At 28.4% G+C, this 22698-nt stretch overlaps 1 protein-coding gene across 3 annotated transcripts in view; it reads left to right on the forward strand.

Moving 5' to 3' along the window:
- The first annotated feature begins 3124 nt into the window (after window positions 1-3124).
- LOC122716368 overlaps window positions 3125-22698 on the forward strand; it is a 55732-nt gene continuing 36158 nt past the window's right edge. For 2 of the 3 annotated variants that reach the window (XR_006347011.1, XM_043939377.1), the window contains exons 1-2: window positions 3125-4245; window positions 10775-11503. Coding sequence is in view for 2 of the 3 variants with exons in the window: in XM_043939377.1 (XP_043795312.1) it covers window positions 11288-11503 (216 nt within the window). In the remaining variant the exon portion in view is untranslated. The remainder of the gene's footprint in view (window positions 4246-10774; window positions 11504-22698) is intronic. The other variant, XM_043939378.1, reaches the window with a different exon arrangement.

Below are 22698 nucleotides of genomic sequence, written 5' to 3' on the forward strand. Positions count from 1 at the left end.
AAAAAAAAATAATTTTAAATAAATAATTATTATATAAAAATAATTTTAAATAATTTTAAATAATATCGTTTGTTTTGTTTTTAACATTAGTATTATGTTCAATATATGCTTCAATATTACCATATAATTTTGATACATTATGAATTCACGATTAAAATGAATGATTCATTAAGTTTATTTATTATTATAAATGTACTTATAAATGTACTTTAGTTGTTCAGTGTATTGAGCTTCAAATTATTAAAAGCTGATTATCGTTTCTGAATTAAAAATGTATCATTTTATTTTGCATTAATTTTTATATATCTTTTTGTATATCAATTTTTGTTTTAATTTCTAGAATCAATTTTCCAAACAAATCCAAATGAATGCATTAACATCTTATATTTTTTAATTGATCATATTCTATTGAAGTTTTTAAAAATATAATCTTATCTATGAAGTATTTCTTCAATTGCATGAAAAATCATTAATATGGTTAACTCAAAAATTGTTGCTTACAAAAATTGTTTTTAAATTTTAACATAATACAATACTGGATCATTTTTCAAAATAGTACCAATCATTATATTTGCGCATCAAATACTTTTATCTCCAAATTATTTTTTTTTATTCTCTTTTATAATTGATTTTATTATTTTTTATACTTAATTTATCATTGATTTATTTGTTTATTTGTAAGTCAAATATGTTTAATTTCTTCAAAGTGAAAAATCAGATTTTTGGATTATACATAGGACAACTTATAAATATGAAATTAATGTAGCTCGAAATTATCTATTATTTGATAATGATAATTATTAAAAAGATCGCATAATTAGATATAACATCATACAGTACAAAAGTTGTTAACTAAAATCTCAGAAATTAATAAAATTATTAATACTCAAAATTAAAATTTTAGTATTAAACTCCACCTCTTTCAGAAAACATTTTCTCATCATACTTATTTTTGTCAAATATCTGTATTTTCAACGTAATACAAATAGAAAAATAGACTAGTCGTATCACTATGATGAGTTGGTAGCAATATAACTAGTGTCACATCACTATCGGGCTCAAACAAATGAAATAAATGAACGGCTTGTTTCATTTATTACAGCTTGTCAGGTAAATTATAATAAACCATGTGATGTTAAGTCTGTGGTTTCCAATAAGGCAGATACAACGTTTATCTTTTGGTCCAAGTTAATAAAATTAGCATCCCCCAAGCAAGATAATATTAGCCAAAATAACGAAGCGGCAGCTCACATAGAGGAATGCTTGATTCTTTTTGGTTGCATACGTTCTGCATAAATAATTCTTGCGAGACACACGCGTACTTTGTCCTCGCAAGTATCTAAAGATAGAACTACTGCGAAGACGATATTCCACGTTTACATCCCGTGTGAATTTCCAAGGGTTGCTCTCGAAACAACCGTGAAGAAGAAAAACAAGAAAAAAATGAGAAAAGTATGAGCAGGACGAAAGGAAGAAAAAACGAAGAGGAAAAGATAGACACGATTTTTCTTTTATTTTCTAAAAGAAAAATCGTGTTTTGGCCAGATAAATTTTCACCAACTTTTTCTTTATCACTAAATATTGAAATAAAAAAAAAATTTTGAAATATTTATGGAATGATATAATTGATTTTATAATAGTAAGTTGTAAATTCGAATATTAAAGAATAATATTCGAAATCTTGATGAACATTTCGAAAAAAAGAAATAGAGTGAACATGATAAATTCGATCCTTCTTGTGTTCAGAAGTGAAGAAAGTATTTCTAAAAGAAATGAAATTTAATTAATTTAATGATTATATTTAATTATGATGATTCTTCTATAATAGTTGTTATTGATAATTATGTTTTTTTTGTTTAATAGGTGTTTAATAGGTGTATGCTTCAGTTTTAATAGAAAATTTTTAAAAAGTTTCTGTTTTTTATTGAAGTGAAATTTATTTTATGATTTTTAAAAAACAAATAAAAAAGTTAAATTATACAATTATTACTATTATTAAAAACGAAAAGTTATTTGATTACTACTATAATAATCGTAGTTTTAATATTAATGAAAATTTAAAGATTTAATACATTAATAAAGATTTTATTTCTATTTTTGATTATTATATATAATAAGAGATAAATTAAATTAAATAAGAGAAATATTTGATTTTTAATTAAAATTTTTTGAAGATTTCTTAAAGACTTTATAGATTAATATCTATGCAATAATTATGCATTATTATTACATACTGCACTAATTATCCATTATTATTACACAGTTTCAGAAAGCATAATTTATATATCCAATTATCGCAAAATAAATAAATTATTTGTCATTGTTTTATCTGACATTATCTATTACGCTTTTATAAGTTTGTGTTTAATAAAACTTTTCTATTAAATAATGTTTAACATTGTTTTATAACTTGTTTTCTTGAAAAAACAATTTGTACTAGTCTGATTTTATCTTTGTAAAAAAGTTTTAATAAGATTGATAATATTTATATTTATACAATATATTTTATGTAAAATTCTTCAACTTTTTGATTTTTCTATTTATCTCTTGATTAAAAAATAAAATAGATATGCTATATTCGTATCTTTATATTCTTTATATTTAAACAATTAGAAATAGAAATATTAGAATAAAATAATTCTATTTATTGTCTATATCATTTTCTAAAATTCAAAATTTATAATAAGAATTCGCTGTATCTTTTTGATCTTTATAATATAGTATTTATAAGAGATTCGATTAATTTCAACATCAAAGTACTTAAAAATAGATTTTCAAAATTTACAAGTACTCATTTCAAAGTTTAAAATCAAGCATCAAGTATTCCACGTACTATTTTATAAATAACATCTACCATGAAATTATCTTTTAACATTGGATTTGACCTGGATTTATATATTGAACTTGATCTGTTAATCTGTGGGGCGCGGGAAAATTAGAGGAGGTTCACGTAGCGATCGTAATGCACGAACGAGCAATCGTAGCGCGGTTCGCGGAGTTCGCAAGGAGATTTATTACTGCGCATGCGCGCTCCGATCCGCACATGGACCGCGACTAGAAGCACCCCCTTGTTTTCCGTGGCGTATAGTCGTGTAACGCGTGTCTCACAGTGTCGCGTCACATCGTATACTACGTCGCGTCGCGTTAACGACGACGAGTTTCATTCGAAAAGAGGTAACGTCGTTTTGAGAAGACCTTTGAAGAAAGTGAAAGAATCGCATTATCAAAACGGAAGAACGGGAGCGAGGAGGGAAAGAAAAGGAAACGAAATCGAATAATTGGAACGAGGAATTGGAGCGTCGAAAGGAAGAGCGGAACGGTGGAAGAGTGAGCGCGAAACGGAAGAACGGAACAGGGAAACGGGACAGTAGAACGGGAGAACGGAAGGAAGGCACGCGTGCTAGAGAACGGAACAGTCAGTCGGGATGGATCGGATAAAAGGGTTGGGGTGAGGGGTCTGACGAGTGAGGTGGTGGTGGCCGATCGTCGAGCATCGTCGGGCGGCGAGTTTTCAGTCTGTCCTGCGCCGTCGAAACGAAGGAAGCGCCGCTCGTCGTCGAGCGCGACGTCGAGCGCGACGAGCCGACGAGCCCGTGCCCTTCTTAGTTCGCGTTCGCTCGCCGTCTCGAGCGTCTCATTTTCTCCTTTTGTTTCAATTGCGCGGACGCGCGCATTCCTTGCTTTTCTCTTCCTCTTCTCCTCTCTCAATTTTTCCCAGTTATTTATCGACATTGACAATCACCACCGAATATAACTTTATCTGGCCTCGAAATCTCACCGTATCTCCGACGATTTTTTGTTATCCATCCTTCTCTCCCCTTCCCTTTCTCTCTCTCTCTCTCTCTCTCTCTCTCTCTGTTTCTTTCTATCAGTGTAACTGTCTGTTTACTTTTATCTTAATCTCTGTTTCCATATTTCGCATCTTTTGCTCTCTTCTCTTTCTTTCTTTATTTTCATCTTTGTTTCGCCCTTCCCTATATTATTCTCTCGCATTTTACAGTCTTTTCTGTCCACGATTTAAGAATCCTTTCGTCCGCTTCCTTGATTACGTTCCTCCTCGCTTCTTACACGTTCTATCTCGTATTCATGCAAGATATGCCATTTCAAAAACCATTAAAATCGTCTAGTCGATAGAGACGAATGTTCGAAGCTGAATTTTCTCGAAAAGAATTGTGAGCACGGTAATTGTGGATTTTTTGCCACGGACTTGCTCCAGATTCTCGCATCGACCACCTTCGAATCAAGGTACGTCTACCTTTATGATTTTGATCTTTTCACTATGATACATTTTCACATGTATAGAAAACATATTTCTCTTTATGCTAAACGTGCTTTTTGACAACCGTTCATTATGTTACTTTTCTATTTTCATACTGTTAACATGAATGTTGTCCAAGCAAACTTTGCTATGATCATGCTTAGAGTACAATACATTGTTACGTAAGATATTCGATTCCAATCAAGATTGCAATTCTCTGTCAAATGTTTGGCTCTTTTCGCGAATAATAATTCAACATTCGTTTTGCAACGAATCTTTATTCTATTTTTTCTTTTTTTAAAATTCATTTTAGACTATTAGTCAAGAGAATTTAAAACTCGACATTCAATTTTTAATGAGCCGTTTCTATTCATTGACGTTTCTTGTGTAACTTTAAAATGCCTTTAGAATGATTGTAATTACGACATTTTATTTAAAAAATTTGCTTAAAAAAAATTTAGTTTCTGTGTATTAGAATTCTGCTTCTATAAAAATTGTATTGCAAGAGAAATATCATTGTCTGATAGATTATCGGTGGTTTTTGTTTTAATAATTTGCTCCATGTGAATGAATTAGATTTGATGACAAATTAATCTTTTAATATGATGAATATAATGATATTAACGATATAATGATCGGTTATTATACTTTCGATAATTTGATATGGATTTCTATGTAAATATATACTTTTCATGCTATACGTATTTTGGTTATTTTAGATAAATATAAATGAATACCAATTTTGTAAATATGATAATTATGATAAATAAATATCATAAACAAATTTAATCATATTTTAAATAAAATATAATAGCACAATTTGCAAAAATTCTAAATAGCATAATACATAAAAAGATTTAAAGAAAATCAGATACACTAATTTAAATAATGTATATATTCCATTATTATGATATAGAATTTATTTCAATAAATATATTTTTTCAGATAATAATTAATAAAACTTTGTTGTTATATCATATTATTGTTATACTATAGTAAAAATTATAAGTATTTTGCAATATATATGAATAATGCCAAAATCTTTTAATATACTGATACTTAATTTTTAACATAATTTTTTACCAAGTATTTCTTAGAAAATAATTCTATTATATCGTTATAAAAATAAATATTATGAATATAGATGTTGAATTGTTTCTTTTATTGACGTACAATTTTTCATAAAGTATGAATATAAGTTAGCCAGATACTTTTGTGATCAATATATGTTTATATTTTGCATAATTTTGCATACATTTAAAATAATGATATATTTGTTAGACATGTTATTTGAACAAGTTTCAAGTGCATAAAAATCCGCAGTTTAGTAATTAACCTCTTGCTTTGTGTATAACGTCATGAGTTTCCAGTGTTTAATTGGAAAACGTCATGCAACTTTGAAAGCTATTTATCGCAAATCATACTCGACAAAAACATGGAAAATTTAAAAAATTTTCATCTTTTTACAATTTTACTTTGTCCGATTTATAAAAGTTTTGAACAAGTTTTGAACAAAATGAAATAGCATTTGTCGATTCTACATTTTACGATTAAATTGTGAGGCAAGAAGTTAATATTACCAAATTCTCCAACTATTATATATTCATAATCTGATGAATGTATACAGATCTGGAAAAATTGAAAAATTTATTTCAAATTATAATTTAAAAATATTTCAAATAATACTATTTATTATTTGATAAATAATTCAATTGAAATTATATTCTTTATTTGATTAAAGGAATTTCAGATAAGAATATTTATAATAAATAAAAAAGTTGATATGAATTAATTTTTTAAAGGAAATATTTGTGTATTTTTAACGGAAAATTCGTTCCTGAAATAACTTTCAAAATACGTACTGAACAATAAATATATATAATATAGTAAGCAATAATATAATAATGTTAATCAAAAATAATAAAAATATAAATTTAATGCTTTATATTAAAAACTATTTATTTTCATCGATATCAAATAGCAAATAACAATAGTAAATAAATAATTCATTTCATAAATTAATGTTATTCCAAAAATAAACTATTTCTTAAATAATTTTAAAAAATAATATTAAGATAACGTAATCCCTAATAAAATTTTTTAAAACCCATATCTATGTATACATATTAACATATTTCTGTAATAAACACATACATTTCTTCAATATCTCAATAAATCTGAAAAAAGATTAAATAATAAGGAATTATCATCAATTTCTCTTTCTTCTTTCTTTTCTTTCTTCTCAAGAATGATATCGTACACGCTTCGATCTATATAATTGTTTGAACGAAAAACGTCACATATATAAGAGATATAAATCGAAAGAGAATATATCGATCGGCGAGGAAATTCGATGATTGATGACGTCGCGAATAATGGAATTTTTTACACAATAGTGTCGCAATGTTTATGCAGTTATGTAGGTGAATCAAGTTTGGAAATTTAAAATCGGTTTACTGTATTTGCTTCGAACGGAATCATGGCTGGTAAAACCTGGACGTGTACAGATCCGTCAGAAGCGCGAGTTTCCGCCCGATTTTCGGAGAGTTCGCCGAACCTGCGGTTTCCATTTCGCCGCATCCATTCCTGTCAGCCCTTCCCCAAATGCACCAACGGCCAATCGGTCATTCTGTATCGAAAGCTCCATATAAAACACTTGGATAGTTTTTCGCGGTCGGTAAACGTTCGCATTCTTCCGCGATATGTACATTTTCGACGAAAAATTGAAAAAATCGCAACAAAAAGAAAAAAAAAAGAGCAGGGAGGGAATTTTAAGAAAGAAATTAAAAAAATCGATCGCTTATGAAATTATTGCTTTGACTTTTAAGAAAATTAATCGAAAGAATATTTTTTCTCGCGCAATGAGTGCAAGTTTTCAAATTTAGAATGCTACTCTTTGATTTGCATCAAAATGTCAAAAGGAGAAAAGAAAGGAGAATGTATAACTTTTTGTTAACCATAAATCATAAAATAAAATTTATCGATCGTTTCTTTGTTAGATGCAGAAGAGGAACAGATTCGATTTGCATTTTCATTGAACAAAACAATCCGAAACGTGTAATAAATCGCTTCTGTTTTATTGATAGCTGTGATGTCACAAGATATCACAAAATCTTCAATTTTTCATCGAATAACGTGCAAATGAGATATGGCTCGAGATTTAGCTCGTTTTTATAGTTATATCTACTATCAGCCTGAACGTTGAATGCATTATCCGCCATCCAAGTGTTACATTAGAGGAGGAAATTTTTCCTTCTCCATAAACAACAGTTACCACTTTTGTTGCTCTTTTATTTCTACCGTTTTCAAATTTAATCGGTTCTCGTGTATCACGTGGAAAATATCTTAGAAGAAAGTTATGTTCAAACTATATACGTATATATATGTATACATGAGTACGTCACCGAGTTAGTCGCAAGGGAATAAAGGGAAAGAAAGAAAATAAAAGTATCGCGAAATATCGTCTAGGAACCAGGCGTCTAGGCGCCATCCTTGAACTAGGTCGGCTAGCGTATCCTGCAAATATTGCTGTTTCGTCGACGACAAATATCGTTGCCTCCTCTCATGAATTGCAAATTTGAATGTAATCTTTTCTTTTTTTTTTTCTTTCGCGTTCGCTGCCACTATTACCGCGTGGTCGATCTCGAGAATTTCTCTTCAATGAAAAAAAATAATCCAACGAAAAAGATTAATTTAATCCGTCGTTTATCGTAGAATCGCTCGTCATCAATCGACTTCTCTTTCCTTCCAATGTTTCCCGCTTTACGCGTTGATTTTGAAGTTAATCCTTGAACGGAATCGCGTGATAGAACGATCGAATTTCTCGACTTTCGGATATCTGTGAAATCGAATCCCTCCGTTCTTCAGCGCGGAAGAATCAATGAACTCGTGCAAGGAATCACCTCGATATCACTTCCGCTGCACTCATTTTTCTCTCGGGGTTTCTTTCTCGAACGAATTTCCGGAGAGCGTTCATATTTGACAAGATGGCGAACGATTGTTACATTCTTACTCTACACTCGGTATTGAAAATTAATTTGAATTCCTTTATACAAGAAATTTGACTATACTTTAACTTGTAGCTAACTTCAAGATCGTGTACTTCAATTTCAAGATGTTTTTTTCTTATATACTTTTTACGTATTAAACTGCATGAAATGCTTTTAAATTTGGCCTTGGGTTTAATCTTTTTAAACGAGATTCGTGCACGTGATACGCATTGGAATATTCTTTCACGTAACGATTTATGAATCGCGATTTACATTACAATGTATCTGATCAATGAGATAATATGCAATTTCGTGACAATTGTGATAATATAGGTGTAAATGCCATCATTTATTTCTACAAAATGTTAATAATTGTGAGACACTTTTGCAAAATTGATTCTAAAAGTTAAAAATAACAGTTTATATAAGTTGATATATAAAGTTTGGTTAAAGTTTATTAAGTTATAAACAAAATTGTGTTAGATAAAGCGAGATATATATAAAGTGAAACATTTCTATCTCGCTTGATTGTTTATTATATCAACTTTTGTACTCGTTTTGATCTCTAAATTCAACTCTCGAAAAATATCCTATGAATATATTATATGCATTTTGTATATTTTGTCAGCTGTCTCTATTCGAAGAATATTGTCGGCAACAGATCGATAGAGGATACTTGAAATCGAAATAGCAATTTTAGATCTTAGAATTATTATCTGAATTCTTTTGTGAAAGAGATGTTTTATGGTTCAAACAAATATTAGAAAATTGAAAATATCTCTATAAATTATTTAAAGATATATTATTTTTTATTTAATATCTAAATGATAAGCAAATACTATTTACTAATTGGATTTGATATAAATATTAATTTTGTGTTTAATTAAAACATAATAAATTGTAATAAACATGAAAGATAATTATGTTCTTTTCATTTCTTATTTTTTTAGATATTGTAATAAATATTATAACTTTCAATATCATATTATGTTATATATATAATCCAATTTTTTTATATTTTAATGAAATATAAAATACTTATATAAGTTGATATTAAATTACATATTTATCTGAATGATTATTTATGTAATTATTATTTTTTTCTCAGTCCTGTTATTTTATATTGTTTATTATGACATATGTTACTCTCTCATCTATATTATATTGATATATTTTTCTTTTATTTTTATATTAAATTATAATTAAATTATAATAAAGCATCAATTATTCGAATTATTTTTCAAATGATTCGGAAAATCGAATTGTTCGGATAATCGAGCAGCATGGATAAACATGCATACATGCACACAATTTATGATTATAGGAATTAAATCTAAAATTATTGATTATTGATTGCTTTAATTTAAAATATTAATTAATTTTTTAAAAAATATTTTGATATATTATAATATGTTTTTTAAATATATGTAAATAGTTTTTTGTATACTAAAAAAGTTTATTATATGAATATTTTATATTGATAACGATAATATTAATTATCATAATAGACATTTAAAATAATCGAAATTTGAATAATTGATGTTTCATATATTATTGTGAAATATATATTGAATGAAATAATTTATAAAAAACTTTTATAATGTGATTATATATATAATCACATTATGCAAGAAGTAAGAAATATTATTATAAATCTTATTATAAATCTTTAATCTGCTATATGAAAAAAACTCAATATTCATAAAAACATTTCATTTAAACGTTTTATTTTCATGTTCTTAAATTGAGTTTTTTCAATTTAAAAATCACTTTATGCTAGAAAATAAGTAAAAAGATCGTTTTTTTAAAAAAAGAATTGAAAAAATTCAAACGATTTTCAAATGAAAATTTTTTATTCAATTAAAATTATTATAAATTTGAAAATTGAAATTCTTTTTTAAAATGACTTTTTACCGTTTTTCTTTTTTTACCATCTTCTTTTACGCTTCCATTGAATGAAAAGCATGCCATCGACATTGAAATCGATGAAATATTAATTTATTAAAATATCTATAACGTACTTTACTCAAAGCACGGAATAATGTAAGAAAAAAATCATACACCAACTTTTAAGAAGAATATTACAAGGAGAATGCTTTAATTTTTCAATTAATATTAGTTTTAGTTATCTAAAAAATTTTTTTAAACATTTAAGATTGTTTGAATTTTGAAAATTTTCTTTAGAAAAAATCGTCTTTATTTTTATCAACTTTCTAGTGTAAAATAATTTTTGAGGGAATTTAGAAACGAGAAAATAGAAGATTCAAAATTTATGACCAAAAGTTATCGTACAACTATTTCTCACGAAGCTGGGAAGCAATTCAAAGATCTTTTGATTAAATAATAAATTTTAATATTTAATAATAAAAATATAATAAAAATATAATATAATAAAAAATTTTAATATTTATACCTGGCAATATTCCCGCTGTGTAATAATTTTCGTCACGACGGGTATACATGCCGTTATAATTTTAAAAAGATTAATTCTTCAATACAACTTTTATAAAAACCAATTTTTGTTTAGGACGAAAGGTGTCAAGGATCGATAATTTTGATAGAAGTAACAAAACTCCAACGTTACGACGACAACGTTGGAGGCGTCAACTACAACTGCAAAGGAAAACGGCGTGGCAACGGGAGCAGCAAATCTAACTTCGAAGGTGGGAATAACGAGCACAAAGGCGAGGAAATTGCGTCAACGTCAACGAAGTTTCTTCTTAAAGTATTTATCAAAGTAAGAGGAGGGGAAAGGAAAAAAAAAAGAAAGTACCAAAGAACTGTGGAAAATTATCTGTAAAGTGGGAAGTACCTGCGAAGAGGCTAACGAAGAGGAACGGTGGAATAATTAGGAAGAGGGGTGGAAAAGAAGAAGCGAGAGGGCACAGTTTGGAGAAGGGAGAAGGATTGGAGGGAAAAGGGGAACGAAAGGAGAGGAAGGGGAGGAGGAAGAAAGATGAGAAGCAACGTTCAGCGATAGAAGGAGGAATTGACGAAGGAAGGAGACGTGGATCGGGGTGGATCCGGGTCGATCGGTGTGATGGTCTCGGGGTGGTGCCCGTGCGTGCCGATCGGCCGCCGGGAATCACCGGCCCAACAGCAGTCGGCCTCCTCCTCGAGGAGTTTAGGAACGGACGGTGCACCGTTCACCGTCAGCGCGGCGACCGATCGCGCAGATATGGTCCAGATGTTTTATTACGAGAATCGCGGCAAATGCTGCAAGAAACTTCTTCGATACAACGGATACCCGAACAAGGTGAGAGTTTCTTCATTGTTTCTATCATTTCTTCCATTTAACACATTAGATTTTTCAGATCAGACATTTTATTGTGATATTGTTTATTGATTATTTAATATTCATATTTAATGTTCAGTTTTGATTTTAAAGATTTTAAAGTAATTTTGTCTATTTGATGTTTGATTAATATACTGTGATATTTGATTATATTATAATATACTTTAATTATAATATATATAATTATAAAATCTCATTTTCAAAATTTTTTAAATTCAGTTGAAAGTCTTGAAAATGTTAAATCAATTATTATTGTCACAATTTAATGTCAATCTACCAAGTAGAATATTTATGGTTAATTATCTCTGGCTCAGAATCATTTTTAATATTTTTTTTTTTTTTTACTCATTATAACAATCTTACTATCTAAAGTTTTATCATCATAAAAATTAAAATCATCATCAGTATTATTTGAAAAATTGTCAATTTGAAAATTATTTTTTTTTTAAATTCTTTCATTTTTTTATAGTTAATAATTTTAGTATTATCTTGAATTATGAAAAGTCATAATTATTCTTAACAAATATCTATATTCTCATTATTATATATTCATCCATGTTTAAACGATTTATAAAATTAATTTATATTACAAATTATCTAAAAACTTCGAATAGTTATCACATATTATAGCCTAAAATATGTGCAAAATATATATATCAATATGCTGCATCATATGAAATGCAAGAAAATATTAGAAACACGTGCGATCTATTTCTAATTTTAATAGATAAATCAACAATGGTGATGAACTGATGTTGCAAAATATACATAATATGATATTAAATTACGTATCTTTAGTTATAAGAATGACATTGATATTTTTTTATGAGCGTGTAATTCATCAATTCTTATTGATACATATTGTCGAAATACTGTCGATGAATGGCGCATAAGACATCACGTGCTAAGTCGACAATGGCAGTCGAATGTATTTAAGGATCGTAAACTGGGGATAGCACTGATGAGTAACGTTATCATAAGCCAGGATTATGTGAGGTGTTAATATTATAATTCGTGGGGCGTATCTCTCGAAGGGTTAGAATAAACACAAACACACAAAATCGAGTCTTCTAAGTTATTATAGGTTTTTGAAGTTGTGTTAAATGAAGTGAAACAGAGATAGAATGACTGCTCTATCTCTGCCACACCTCCGTTCGATTCAATACAAACTTCGATTGCCTATAACTTAATGAATAAACCTCAAGTGACATTTTTGTATATCAACTTTTGTTTTGATCAAAGATATTTCATGAATATATTAATATCTTATATATTGACAATTGCATTTTATTTAAAATATAAATAAATAATATATTATTATTATTTAAGATGTACATAAAAGTCAAAAATCTAATAGAAAAATTATTAAACTATTAATACTGCATAATATATCTTCTTATATTAAATAATTTTTGTAATATATTTTTCATAACATTTTTTCTTTAAATTATTTAATTATATTTAGATAAAACAAATATTCTATATATTAAAAAAGGAAAAAAATTAGGAGTAATTTTATATTATTATATATATTTTCATATTTTTAGTTAAATGAAAAAAATATAACGTTATAATAGAATGTTTAAAAATCTATTTTTATTTTTATATTATTTATTTATATAGGATATGTATTATAAAAATAATTATAAAAATTGTCACTGTTTCTTCAAGTTTGCAATTTTATGATAATTCTATAAAAGGTAGGAAAAGATATACTAATATACGCGATGCACTGTTGGTAAGTTTATTTAGCTAATGGCGGAGTAATCCTTACTAATTCTTGAAACTGCTTACACGAGTATTTGTGTTATTCTTTTTTTCTTTTGTATTTCTATCTCAATATTTATTATTCTCAACTCAAATACTGAGTTCCGATTCTTAATATCTACATGAATAAGTATTGTATCGCAATGATATCAAGATGGAGTTCTAATAAAAATATAGATATTTTCATTTTTAACATATTTTTTTGGTATCATTCGATAATTGTTAGAAATATATATTCTCAATAATTTTCTTACATGTATTCATGTGTTTTAATACATAAATATAGAAAAAATGAATCTTCAGATAATATTTTCATATAATATTTTCATAAAATAAAATTGACAATTTTTATAATTTTTATTAAACTCAATGTGAACATTCTAATAATAAAAGCATTATAATATAAAAAATAAAAATAAGAAAGAACTTTGGGATTTTTTAAAATCTCTTATCTCTCTCTTTAGTAAAGAATGATTATCCTGTTTTAGATATAAGTTTAAAAATGCATTATTGTAATAACTTTCATTTCATTATTTTTACTATAATCTATTTTTACTATAAAAATCTTTTAAAAAGTTAAAAAAAAAAAAAGTAATAATTCTCAAATCTTTTTAAAAAGAAATTAGAATTTATAAATGTTAAAAACGACTTGTTTAAATGCATTATTATCACTTTTCAAAAATTTCAGAGAAACTTACATTTTTCAAAAATTCAAGTTTTTGTAAAAGTTAAAACGATATTTTATTTCATAATCGTCAAAAAAGTATCCATTATGACCATATTTTTAACGTACATAGTATCATTATAAGGCAATACGAGCCGCGTCTCTTTTTATCCTTCTATGTTTTACCAGGTAATGCTATGATGGGCATTAAAAAGACGGAGATTACATTCTTCCTTTTTCTTACATTTCGTTTGATAAAATTTCTATATACATCTCGCGATTCCTTTTCGCTCGAAATAAAGAGATAGCGCCGAATTCGGTTTCCGTGGAAAAACATTTTACGATAGAAAAGAATTTTTGGAGCACGAGAATGGAGGAGGATTTGTTCCAAGTTCACGGAGGATGAGAAAGAGAAAGAGGAAGAGAGAAGGAGAGAGAAAGAGAAAGGTTCCAAGTATCCGAAACCCTCTGGGGAAATAAATCGATTCGCTATCTGAATAGCCATTATGCGGACGTGGCTTGAAGGCAAGTACGAAGGTTGGTAGGTTGGGACATTGGCTCATCGGTAGCAGCAGCCAAAGCGTACACCGAGAGAACTTGGAAGACAAAAGGCGAAAGGGAGAGAAGAAGATAGGAGGGTGGAGAGGGGTTTTCGATACCTTAGCCCCGTTGCTCGTGGAAACTGGGCTAATGTTTCGGAGTTTCAAAACTCGTATCGGCCGGAATTTTCTTTCAATAACCAAGTTATTATTCATCACATCCATTTATTACCCTGTTTTTGTCGGTTCGGTTCCTTTCTCGTCTGTTCTTCGAATCTCTTTTTTCATGTGTATAGAAACTACCATTATTCTTGTCGTTCGTTGCGAATCAAATTTTTCTTCGAGAAAAAACGAAAAGTTGGATTGTATGAAGATAGAGAAGCGTATTTTGCGAATTTTTCTGAAAGGTTAGTTTAATCGATCTATAAAAATGTGATTGAAATTTATTTACAGTGGGTAGATGGAATTTTAATAATAATTCAAGCATATAATAATTTTTCATAGATGATGATAAAAATCTTACATATTTCTAAATCTTTTGGAAGTAAATATATGCAAGGTTAAAAATATTTATAATAATTTTTAATGATTATCTCAAGTGGTAATTATATATAATAATTGATAACTTATATTTTAAATAATTATCTTAATTATCTTTAACTCCAAATATTTAAACTTAACTCCAATATTTGAAACTTTAAAAAATATAATATGTAGTATTAAAAATATTTTTAATGATATCTCGAATGGATTATATATAATATATATTGATAATTCATATTCTAATTAATTACTTTAAATATTTTTAACCTTTATAATATTAAAGTTACAGATTTAATTAATTAAACATTATTATATTACATTACTTATTATATTTTCTTTATTATCCATATTCATTCTTGATTCAGAATTGTAAAAATTTAGGGGATTGTTATAATTAATTATTTTTTTTTTTTTTTTGGATTGTATAAAAGAAATAGAGACATCAAGTCGGGCGTCTTGATCTGAATAAGAGATAAAGGTAGAAAGTCCCAAAACTTATGCATAATGTATGTACATCAAGATCATTCTAAAAATATAACCTTTTTAAATTTTTGATTATAATATAATATAAAATATTTATTATCTTATGTAATGAAATTACATATTACATTTAGTAATTAATAATAAAAAAAATATAAGATACAGTTGTATTTAATATCAGATTACCATTCAGGTATTACGAAGGTTAAGTACGAATAAAACTGTTATTAATATTAATCCACAGTATTTTCCACTTATATGATTATTTTTCTCATGTTATTTTGCTATTTTCATTGCATTTAACTGTCTTCTTTAAAATTAAAACAAAAATTAAATATTTTTATGCACTAAATTGAAATTGAATAAAAAAAAAATAATGAAACTATTATTACCATTTAATGTGATTAAAAAACTCCATAAAATATATAAAACGTATATTATAATATTCATATTCAAGACAATTTTTTTCTTAATTTTTTTTTAAAATATCATTTTATATTAACTTGTAATTTGATACTTTTATTTTTTATTATTTTCCATAGTGATTTGATATGATTGTGATTGGATCATTAACATTTATCGGATGAATAGAGAATTCAACCGTGTTTCCATGTAAACAGTCGTTATTACATAATAGTATAAAATTCGACAGAATAATTTTTCAAATATTGAAGGTTAATAAGAAAAGCATGTGTTTTTTAAAAAAAATTTTTTAAAAACATGAAAATATAGAATTTATTTTTTATTTTTTTTTTTAAGATTATATCAAATATAATGATATTCCAATGCATTTTTATGAATAATTTTAGAACTTTTTTTTATCATTTAAACGATTATTTTCGATGATATATTTTTTTTAGTGCATTATAAATAGTTTTTAAATATTTCTTCGTAAAAGAAATTTTTAATCCTCCCCAAAAAGAAACAGATCATAAAAAACGAATGTAATCAACTAATGTTAGTTTTTGTAAAATTTAAGCAAGTTGGAAGCATTTATTTAAAAATTTTTAGTGATTTGAATAATATAATCTTTAAAATCAAAAATTAAGTATTTCATACGTTTTCATATTTTAAAAATATTTTTTAAATGTTCATATTATACTTTTCTTCTTAACCTTCAAAATCTAGGATATTTTTTATATCTTAGAATTTTAAAAATTAATAATTTATAGATAGAAAGAGAAGTCAATTGAAAACTAATTTTTAATGATAGAAATAACACTTTTTTATTTGGATCAGAATAGATTTTATATCCAGTATTTAATACTAGACAGTACGAGATTAAAAATATTAACTTGTCAAATTGTCATTGTAAATAAGATCATCACGTCGCTCACTTACATCCTCAAAATTAATAAGTTATTAAATCTTATCGACTTAACAGTTTATTTTTTTATTCAAAATCTAATTTTTCTCAACGTAATCTCTCTTGACATCTGGTATATCTGTTCTAAATTTATACGGTAACGAAGATATACAGGTACGACGACCTAGTAATCCGTTCTCATGTCTGCAATCCATAATCCACGTTGATGGTAATTCTTGTTAGCGAATCTTTTGAATATAGATGAAAATGATTTTCTTTGATTTTCTTATCTTATTATTTTCTTATCTTATTAATTTCAATTATCTTCATATTAAAAGATGTTTATTAAAAGATGTTTATTTTTGTTAAACAGAAATAAATTCCGATTTTATTATTTCAAAAAATAAAACAAATTATTTCATTAATAATCGCTTTTCGATGACAATGACTCGTCTCTTGAAAATTTATATCAGTTTCTATATTTTGAACTTTCCTCCAAATTGTTTCCGGTGTTTAAAGTTTCATCTCGCTTGGAAGATTGTTAAGAAGATAAATTACAAGCATATACGAGAAATATATAGACTATTGTTCAAAAGTTAAGAAATACTCATATTTTCGAGATGAAAAGAGATAAACAATTTTTTATAATAAATATTTATTGATATCGACAATTACTCGAATAGAAAGGAAAATTAATAGATAAAAAATATAAGATTTGTTTAGAGATAATTAAAAATAAAGATAGTTATTTTGAATCTATTTCTTTTATTCGGCAAGCTTCGTGATAAATAATTTATTTATAATACGATTTGATTTTATTCTATTTTTTTATTCTAAATTTTTCGCACTCAAACTTTTAAACAACAATGTAATAAAAAAAAGGAAAGGAATTCGCGAATAAATGCACGTGCAAAGTAGATATCTGTTTGGTCTTGATAAAAGAAGGTATTGTCTAGCTCGCTGAATGACCTAGGCGGTGACCTCTCTACGACTTTCAGTGTCGTAGACATTCTTTATGTCGGCACGATTAAAGATATCTGGAATGAAAGGGTTTCGTTTACTTCGCAGCAGCTTTCCCTTTTCACGCGAGATAGCAAGGGCCAACGAAAGGAAAAAGCCACGAGATCTTAGAAAAGGAAAAAATAGTTGGAAAAAAAAATGTCTTCCTCCTCGTCTGCCTTCTCTTTTGTGCAGTATAATTTCGCAAAGATCGATAAACAATCTCGAGAGTATAGATTAGAAAAGAGAGAGAGAGAAAAAATTATCATCCATTATCGTTTTTCTGCACAATTTTTTATCGCAATATCATGCTTCGCTTTGAAAACAGCTTCGTTCCACCACGAATGATCACATGGATGATAAACGAGCGACAGACTTCAGGGGGTTGCAGTTTCATCTATTTGGGTTCGTTTGAAATTATCTGAAAATGAAATATTTGGTAATGAAATATTTCGTAGAAATATCATAAAAATATTTTAAGGGACATTTATTTTTAATTATTGTAAATATTGTAAACAAAAGATAGTTATGAATTAACAAAGTTTTAATTAGGTTTTTAATAAATTATTAAGATATTATTTTGTATTTTTAATTATATTAATGAATAATAAAAAAAAAGTATGCATTACATATAGCAAGAAACAAATATAAATTATAAGTTGTTACATACATTTTAATTTATCAACATACATGTTAATTTTAAACACGTGCTTATTAATTTATTGATATTAATTTGTTTTCAATATTGTAATTATAAACTTCTAATATTTGTTCAATATTTTTTTTTGTAAAGATTTCTCCTTCTATATATCTAACTGTAAAACATATAATATTATATAATTTGAAAAAATGAAAATATTTAAATCAATATAGTAAATTATATTTTTCTTAAAATTCTGAAATTTTATTTAAGTTTATAAAATGGACTATTATTTTAATCACATTTTATCCTTTCATATAACAATAGATATATAAATTATTCTATTTTTTTAATAATATTGTAATATATATAACACATATATAACAATATATGTATATATAATATATATATATATATTATATATATATAATATTTATTTAATTATTTACATAATTATTTGATTCTTATAAATGGATTAAAGTAGATTTATATTATAATTATTAAACATATATCCTTACAATATTAATGTCAATATGATATTACAATTATAATATTCACTTACATTCTCCATCTTATCGTTAAGTTTTCATTCAACGATTTGTAAACATGAATTTACAAAATCGGATAACATTGGCAATTAATATATTTTTAAAATTTTAATACGATTTTCAGTCGTAATAAAATAACATAAAAAAAAAACAATAATACAATAGAATAAGCAAAATATATTTTACAAATTTACAAAAACTTGCCAATATTCCTCTAATTTATGATGCATAAAACAATCATTAACATATCAATATTCTTCGAACAATCGTACTCACAATAGCGGTCGAATTGTTTTTCATGGTTCCAAACTAGAAAAATGCAAGGATAAAAGGCCGACGTGAGCGTAGTGTGTACGTGTGAAAAAGAAAGGAATCTCGGATTCGAATGTGGTATCAAGATCGATGCGGGCCGACAGAATCGAGGAGACTGGTTTGTTCTCGAACCAAGAGACGTTGGAAAGCTCCGATAACGGATGAACCTGTGGTAGAGCTGGGTGAAAAACCAGCACCAGTAAAGAAACGTCTCGATTCCCGGAGGGATATCCCCGATTGCGATAGAAGTCGGATAGAATTCGAAAAAGTTACTATCCCCTTTACAATCGGATCGTCAATCCTTCCATTTGATAATCAATGCGCGGATCAATCAAATTTTTTTCTCCTTACATAACATCACCAATCCTTTCCGCCTGATAAACAATGCGGAGATCATCAATTAGACCCCCTTTTTGGTAATTTCTTTCTTTCTTTCTTTTCTTCTTCTTTTTTTTTTTTTTTTCGAACGAACGTTGAAAAACAAGAGTGTTCTCGCGCAACAAAACGAATAAATCCTCCCAATGACGTATTTATACCCTCCCGTTCTTACACGTCTCGCGCATGATCGATCGTGGGGAGAGAGGAAGGGAGATCGAAGCGAAGCGGATGATATCCGCTTTGACGAAATAAAGCGCGTTCTAGTAGTACGATTAGACGAAGTAACAGAGAGCGAAGATAGCGCAAGAGAGAGAGAGAGAGAGAGAGAGAGAGAGAGAGAGAAAGAGAAAAGAGACTCAATCCACCAACTAATCGAGAGAGAAAGAGAGAGAGAGGATACATGATGGAAGGACAGGAGTAGGAGAGGAAGATTCGAAGGCAGGAGCAGAAACACAGCAACCGAATGACTACGGCGCCGTGATGACGAGGAATGAGGGTAGGGGGCGCGAGCCAAGGGGCCAGGGGTTGCAGGAAGGCAGAGAGGAATGGGATCCAGAGGTTAGAACGGCAGGAGGAATGGAGATGGGAAGGATGTGGGGGCGAGGAAACAGGCGAAGTGGGAGGACTGGCATAGGGATCGGGTGAGGGAGAAATGGAGGGAAGAAGGAGGGTGGAAGAGAGAACGAGCGAGCGAATGAGCGAGAGAGAGAGCGAGAGAGAGAGAGAGAGTGTTGGGAAAGCAGGGTGAATCGCGGAAAAGAGGCAAGAGGGTGGTTATTCCAAGCTGCACCCCGTGGCTGTCCCAGTGCATTGCCATGGCAACCGACCCTGAAACACCCTGCGGTCGTCGCGCCATCGGGCTTTGCTTTCCGATGATAGTAATAATGTATCCTCGCTTTCGTTGATGTAGGTCGCAGGATGTGTACCATGCCGCCAAAGGAAGGCCAGTTTTTCCACCTACAGTTTTCCTCCTTGATCGGCTATGAATCGACAATTTTAGAGGGCCTTACGACGCTTCGTTTCTTTTCATTCTCGTCCTACTTCTTTCCATCTCCACTTTTTCTCCGCCACTTCTCCAACTTTTTTGTACCTTCAACCGTTCCTCTCGTGCTTCGCTCTCGTATCTCCATTGACACGTTTCCTTCCTGTTTTTCCTTTTTTTTTTTTTTTCATAGAATCGAAGGAGGAATTTATATAATTTGAGGTAGGAATTTATATAATATAAGAGGTATCCTCTTACGCGATGATAATTATTAATTATTATCATAATATATTATTATTATCAATAATATATACGGATGTATGGGCCGTTTGTATTATTTTGAATATTAATCATCGAGGCATACGATATATATAATTGGCAAAACGTTTTAAGTATCGCGATTACGCGTGCGAAACAACGAGTAGTAAGGGAAACGAGGTTGGAGTAAAACATGATGTGTTTGTCGATGCATCGCAACGAGTGGCGTCGGCGTTTTTAATCGGCGCCACTTGTTTCTAACGACCCTCCTTTGTTTAAAGTCCCTACAGCGTGCTCCAGTGCTTCAATCCCCGCGATATTTCCAACCTCCGTTTTCGTCACCCGTCCCTACTCCATCCCTCAATCCGTTTCCCGTCACCCATTACCCGTCACCCGTTATCCACTACTCGACGGCCGTGCCTCTCTTTTCACGCCATTCTCCGCCAACCTCTTGGACGATTAAGCGATCGAATCACGGAAAAACATGATTATAACTCCTTTTCTCCCTTCTTTTTGACTTTACGAGAGATCGAATGAGCTCTTTTGCAAAGCTAAGACACAAGTATGACAAATATTTCATTTTATACGGTTTAAGATGCCAAATTTTGTGAATGTATATTTAAAAAAGTCTTATATAATATGTCTAATTTATTGATGATTCGTTCAAGTATTTTGAAAAATATGAACGATACGAAAAAATGTTTCAGATAAAAATATGTATTATGTAATACTAGTTTCTCCCTTGATAGGTTATATAAAGATGAATTTTAATTTTTCAAGTTAATTTTTATCATACGTTTTATAATTGATGCAATAGTATTAAAATACTATAAAAATAGTATTATATTTATGTCGAAAGATCATTAATTTAGGAGATATTGTAATTTAAAATTCAAAAACCTATCATATGAAAAATAAAAATACGCGAAGCGCTATTCTACTATTTTATACTCTTCTTTCTTTTTTACACAATATTCTTTTCAATTAAAAATTTGAAAGAAATAATTAATTGCACCGATTAATGCAATAAAAATTATATAATTCCATTTAAAAAATTAAAATTGGTATATATGATCTTATATGATCTTTACGCATCAATTTATAAATTCATATTTTTTGAAATTTTCGAACGAGTTATAATAAATTAGAGACTTAAATATAAATTGTTTAATGCTTTATTAAATATAAATAAACAAAAATTTAAAGGAGACAGTTAAGCAATATTTATATATAATTTTATGTAAGTTGTGTACTATCTATAATCATTATAACATTATTATATTATTAATATTAAATATCTCTGACCTATATTTCATCATTATATCGCAGTAACTACGCCCGCTACTGTTCCTTCGAATTCCATATTTTTGTTAACGTTCGCAGAATTATATATATACGATATTTTATGCTTATTATATATTGACAAAGTTTGGCACTTAATATTTTTCTGTATAATACAAGTTCGTTAATATTTTTTCACATGGTTACACGATTATAGACGATCATTTCGAAATCTTTTTCTTTCTCTTTGATCGTCAAAGTTCGAGTCGTTAAGACAGTCGACTAGCTAACTGAAACGTAATTTCAACGCTAACGAGTCGGCGATGCGCCGCTTGATTGCTCCAATGTACGAACTTCTCCGATAATTAACGAAGACGAGCCGACGACGATCTCGTATCGACAGAAGGTAACAATTGTTAAATTATTAGTTCGACGATTGGTAAACGAGGTCGTTGCAAA

The sequence above is a fragment of the Apis laboriosa genome, unplaced genomic scaffold, assembly GCF_014066325.1.
Source record: "Apis laboriosa isolate Shangri-la unplaced genomic scaffold, ASM1406632v1 scaffold45_cov149, whole genome shotgun sequence".
NCBI classification, from domain to species: Eukaryota; Metazoa; Arthropoda; class Insecta; order Hymenoptera; family Apidae; genus Apis; species Apis laboriosa.